Consider the following 5,689-nt stretch of genomic DNA (forward strand, 5'->3'; position numbering starts at 1 on the left):
GTTCTATGGTGGGCTGGATGGTAGGGGTGGGTGGAGGTACCTTTCACCGTCTAATTGCTTCCCTGGCTGGACAATCTTACTCCAGTCGTATTTCTTGGAGTCGTTCCCGCTGTCTTCTACGACTAGCCGCGGCCGTGCCAGTTCCCATGGGTGGTCGCCGAAGAATTCTGAACGCAGCTTGTCTTCTGGGTATGCGATGGGTAGTGGTTGGAATAGTTTGCTGGCTTTCCGCGCCTTTCGCATCTTGGGTATGCGCAGGACTGGGCGGGCGAGCGTCTCGCCGGGCGGTATGTTGCCGACTACGTCGTACCATTGCGGAAGGTTGGGTTCTCGTTTCGAGTCGAAGAGGGCTTTCGCGGTCTGGCGCACCCGCATCGGGCGGAAGTCGTAGCGGCCCATGGCGGGCGGTGATTTATTTTATATTGGCAGATATGTTATCGCATCGGCGGGGGTTCCGGAGGGAGACGGAGGGTGTAGCAGCAGGTCGGGCGGCGCAATTGATCGTGTGGTGGATATTGGGGTTCTTGCCCGCAAAGTCCGCAACTCCGCCAAGACTTCGCGACGCCGAAATCTTTGGAGACTATGACCGCGACACTCGGCACCCGCCACAATATCCTTCCACATATCCTCCCACCCAGGCAGCTCTTCGTTGAGCTCCCCGTAACCAATTGCACCCGAACTCCCCCAAATGGACACCGTCTGAACTGGCTCCCTCTGACACAATGCTCGACCTCTCATGTCCCTCTTCCGCACCCTCGACCGGACCTCTGCAGTCTCCAATACCGCCCATGCTCGCCCCTTCCTCACATTCCTGTACCCGAATCCCGAGAAGAATGCATCAAAGAGGAGGTTCAGCAAGAAGGCGGTAGACAATGCCCCGTTATCCGATAGGCCGTCTGCTCGCATGGACACTTTCTTCATCCAGGCATTGGTGCGGGCCGGGTCGTGCCCAAAGCATGCGAAACACATACATACCCCGCGCGCCATAGCATCGCCGACACCGAAACACCAGACATCACGCAGGAAGAGCACGTGGTCAAAGTCGGAGAAGAAGCTGGATATTTTCCCCGAGCGCAAAGGGCCGCTTAAGAAAGTCAAAAACTTCGCCGAGAAGGAGCTGCAGGCCTTGGTGGACTACTATGGCATGGAAATTGATACCCGGCCTGAGGCGGATGTTCCTGACGAGGGAAAGCTGGTGTGGAATGTTGGCGATGACCACGAGCCCTGGCCTCTTCGCGAGCCGGCAGATGCGTTGCATATCAAGAAGTTAGAGGATCTGCTGAAGGATGATGAGTCGCCGCACGATGAGGTCTTTGATACGTACAAGAAGCTGCAGTCCCCAGGAGTTGTGTACCTTACTACCATGACTATACGAGCGCTACTGCACCATCTCGCCATTGTCGAACGCCCCACACCCATCGCAGCGCAACGGTTCCTCTCGGTCCTAGACGATATGAAGACGGCGCATATACATATAGTACGTTCAGAATGGACATCAGCCATACATCTCACTGGACGCGCCATGGGAACAGTGTCCGACGATGACCTACAAAACACCCTTCGCATCTGGCAGGACATGGAGCACCGGGCCGGTCTAAAGGGTGGATATGTCACATTCAACGTGCTCTTCAACATTGCCGTCAAAGCGGGCAAATACACACTCGCCGAGACCTTCATGAAAGAGATGCAAGCCCGAAAGTTACCCATGCACCGCCACTACCGCGTAGCACTCCTCTACTACTACGGCGTACTCCAAAACGGCGATGCCGTCCGAAAAGCATATCTCGACCTCGTCTCCGCAGGCGACATCGTAGACACCGTCGTCATGAACGCCGTCATAGCCTCCCTAATGCGCGCCGGCGAGCCCTCAGCCGCCGAACACGTCTTCGAGCGCATGAAGCGGCTCCACGCGCAACGCAGCGCCACAGCCCGCGGCCACGTCTTCTTCAACCGCACCTGGCGCGACCGCCGCGTGCTCGGCATGAAATTCCGCGACGAAGCGCGGCGACTGAAGAAAGAAGGCGGAGACGAAGAGCTAAAGCAACTCCAAGACCTCGCGCCCATCGGCCCCGATTCACGGACTTATGGGATTCTGATACGGCATCATGCAGCTGTAGCCGGCAACATCGACCGCGTCAACGACCTCCTCCAGGAAATGAAATACAACTCCGTCTCCCTCGACGGCACTATCTTCATCGTCATATTCCACGGTTTCAACTCTTTCGGCGGCGTTAGATACTCCTCCTGGACACTTTCCCGCCTGGAGAAAATTTGGACACAGTATCTCAAAGCGCTCAACAGCAATAATATGGAGCGGACCTGGCTGTCTAGTCTGGCTGTTATTGCGGCACTCCGTGCGTTCGGGCGATGCGCGACCCCCGAACGCATACTCACAGCGTGGAACGAGATTCGCGACTTGTGGCACCCCGATGAGAGGGAGTTGGAGGCTGCGTTGGCGGTGCTGAGGAGGCTTGTGCCGAGGAGGTTGGAGGGGGGGGCGGATGAGGGGGGGAGGATGGGGTTTTTTGATGGGAGGAGGTTGGGTTGAGGGGGGGTTGGTTGTAGGAACGATTGTGCTGAGGAGCGTTGTGTTGGTAATGGGGCATGCGTTATGTATCACTACGCTCTTTCTGGTCTGTAAATATATTCGCTGCTATCCAGACTGCGAGGCACGTGTAAGACTTATTTGGAATATGTCTCCGTATCCATCGCTGGACTTGCAGCGGGATAGACGGAGATGGGTGGCTAGTGTATCATCAAGCATCAACATCATCACATTGTAAGGTCTCGTACCCTGCCCTACCTGCATCCTACCCCAGCACCACGAGCTCCAAAATTCGAAATCTACGAATCTAACGTCTACAAGGATCATCCTGTGTCTTTAGGCCCGTCATCTCCGCTTCCTCTCAGACCTCATCGGGTTACCTACTTTGATCTGATGGGGCTTGGCACGGGTAGATTGGTTAATTTAAGTACACTGCGTGGGATGAATTAGGTTGGGAGCAATCTCGGGTGAAGGGATCAGTGGGTACGGGAATGTGGAAATGCGGTTTTCGGGGATGGGAGGTTGGGGATGGGCATTTTAGGGGTGAGGATGACTGGCCGCACAGAGCTTGGTGAGTGGATGTGATGTGAGGCTGTCTAGGTTATCTTGCTTCGTATCGTGGTTATGTATCAGATTGCACGATGAAGGAAATACGGGGTTGACCCAGACTAGGGCCTGGTCATGATTTGGACTGTTTATTGAAATGGGGGTACTTTTATGGCAGAGAATCATCACCGAAGACCTTGCTCTCGCAGTGAAAACTCCTGACGCAGCTCCTCCTCCGTTAACAAGCTCCACCATCGAAAAGAGTAATCAAACGAAGCTCTCATAAATGACTTATGCGTCGGGTGCTTCATGCCAAGATCAACCATGCGCTTGTCATCCCATATGGCAAACCCATATTGGCGCCAGCACTGAAACGGGTAGCAAAGCGTAAGCCTATACCCATCTAACCATCCATCGAGTGAGGACATGGCGGAATAAAAGCTGTACCCCCACAGTCCTTGAGATTCGATAGATCCGTGACCCGGAGCCCAGTTTCTGTACGAGTTGATGCGCTCTTCTTCGAACGCTTCGGTACAGCGACACTTTGATGCTGCCTCTTCGACGCAAGGTATCGTTGGCAGGCTATAAGCTTTGTGGTTAACAGCTTCCACTGAAGCAATGGTCCCAGAAGTGACTGCGCCGAGAAAGTCGCTGGCGGTCAAGATCTGCTCCCGCACACAGTTTGACACATCGTAAAAGCCATCCGCGCTGCTCTGAGACAATACGTCAACGTCCTCTCTCGACCAATCGGTGTCAAGGCTGCCGTTGTTACCGGCGCCCTGAAGTTCCAGGAAGAATTGCAATTGCCAGAATGATAGCATCATTCGAAGCTCCTCCGCCCAGGAAAGCGGGCCGGTACACTGTGGAACATAGTCCTTCTTGTGACTCTCGGCATTTTCGAATTCGTCCCGTCGTGTATAACCGGACCCATTCTTGATGAGTGTAGAGGGCCTTAGCTCCATAGATTTCCGTATCAAATGCTCAAGGCAGGCATGGGACCAGTCATGCACATTCGCGGCGTTGGCGAGCAAGGACCGTACTGCCTTGGCGGCTCGGTTCAGTCCAGACGAACGAATTTCTTCGGTGGCCATAGTCGAGTCAGTTTCAGCAACAGTTTGAGCCTCGGATAAGGATGCTGGGAAGACTGAAAACCGTGCTTTGAGAACCGCGCCCATTATGCGACGGATCTTCGATGTAACGGTAGCCTCCATAACCTCCTCCACAATTTCGAGCGGATATCTGTCGAGCACTCTGCCCATAGCGGGCGACGCGTGGGCCAGGTTCCGTAGTGAGAAAGGGTGAGGAGAGAGTTTGATTATCTTGATCCTGAGCTCCTCGGGAAGTTGACCAAACGGATCTTGTTGGGTATTCTCTGCCATAGTCGTTTCCAGCGCTCTCGGTATTGCTTTCAAGGATAGGGTCTGGAGAGAAGAAGGAGCCGTGGACTCGACAGAAATTATGTGCGCCTGCTCACTCTACTTCCTTCGCCTCGCGTACTAGCCTCATTCGGTCTCACGTGCACACGACTGTGCCGCTCAACCGCATACCTGAACAACACTTCGAAACATCCGTCTCGACGATGCCCAAGCCCCGCCCATTAGCACTGCCAGGTCGCCGGCATCAGTCGGTCTTCGCGCCGGGGCTTCTTCGCAACCATGCCTCTCTCCACGATTGCTCGTTTCTCCATCTCGAGACCTGCGCCTAGAATTGTCAGCTTTCCTACTATGAGCATCGCCACTGGGTTGAACGCTCATCGCAGATTCCATGGGCGATTTGGCGCTACAGAGTTGCAGTCAAATGTCTTACGCAGACTTCGGTACGACTGCGATGTAAGATTATACCTTCGACAGCCCAGCCGACGACGAAGTCTCCATGTCTTTGTACCGGCCCCAGCTCCCGTGGTTCGGTCGCTCAACTTCTTTTCGTACTGGTATTACTACTTGCGCCTTCGGTAAGTCAGCCCATAGACCCGAGTTCGCCCACTCGAGCTGATCTTGCAGAGTTCTGCACCTATTATATGTCAGACAGGGCGATTTTCTCACCTCTGAACTACAACTCCATTACCCGAACCCAACACCAGCGGAACAGGAATGTTTGGAGTGTGCTTATACCGCTCTGCAGATACCTAGATCGTTCAGTATCCTGGCTTATTTCAATGGCTTGTCTTACACTATCTCACGTGCAGATATCATCCGAATCTCGGATGCATGTTTTGCCCTGCGACACGTCAAGTCCAGCATGCGGTCGTACCCATCGGATATCCTAACGCGGATCCACCCAACCGTTAGGGTAGTTCTGAGCAGCCTCGAGAGTGTACTGAGAATATTCCAAGACAACCTTGCGGTAAGAGGCGAACTCGCCGATGTTGCGCCTGAGGAGCTTCCCAGTCTGACCAAACAAACCCTGGAGATCGTGGTCGATTTTTCCGAGTTCTATATGGGAAGTAAAACGTGGCTGGCTGCGGAACTACCAGTTCATGATGCTACGAAGATAACTACAGCTCTGCATCGACATCTCAAAACATGCGTTTGTTGGTTCAAATGGATGGAAGACATTGGAGCTCGAAGAGTCGGAATTCCGACACAAGAACGAAGAAGT

At 54.0% G+C, this 5,689-nt stretch overlaps 3 protein-coding genes across 3 annotated transcripts; 1 reads left to right on the forward strand and 2 right to left on the reverse strand.

Annotated features, from left to right (window-relative positions):
* Positions 1-40: 40 nt before the first annotated feature.
* Positions 41-399, reverse strand: RSM25_2 (mitochondrial ribosomal small subunit component; the record flags this gene model as incomplete). Its single annotated transcript, XM_049371290.1, has 1 exon — positions 41-399. A coding segment is annotated over one exon (359 nt), but the record flags the coding sequence as incomplete, so codon positions are not given.
* Positions 400-736: 337 nt separating this feature from the next.
* Positions 737-2,548, forward strand: J4E78_010715 (uncharacterized protein; the record flags this gene model as incomplete). Its single annotated transcript, XM_049371291.1, has 1 exon — positions 737-2,548. The coding sequence occupies one exon, from the start codon at positions 737-739 to the stop codon at positions 2,546-2,548; it is 1,812 nt and encodes a 603-aa protein (XP_049216944.1).
* Positions 2,549-3,276: 728 nt separating this feature from the next.
* On the reverse strand, positions 3,277-4,470 carry J4E78_010716 (uncharacterized protein; the record flags this gene model as incomplete). Its single annotated transcript, XM_049371292.1, has 1 exon — positions 3,277-4,470. The coding sequence occupies one exon, from the start codon at positions 4,468-4,470 to the stop codon at positions 3,277-3,279; it is 1,194 nt and encodes a 397-aa protein (XP_049216945.1).
* Positions 4,471-5,689: the final 1,219 nt, after the last annotated feature.

Source organism: Alternaria triticimaculans (assembly GCF_023758025.1).
Source record: "Alternaria triticimaculans strain BMP 0046 chromosome Unknown scaffold_38, whole genome shotgun sequence".
NCBI lineage: Eukaryota > Fungi > Ascomycota > Dothideomycetes > Pleosporales > Pleosporaceae > Alternaria > Alternaria triticimaculans.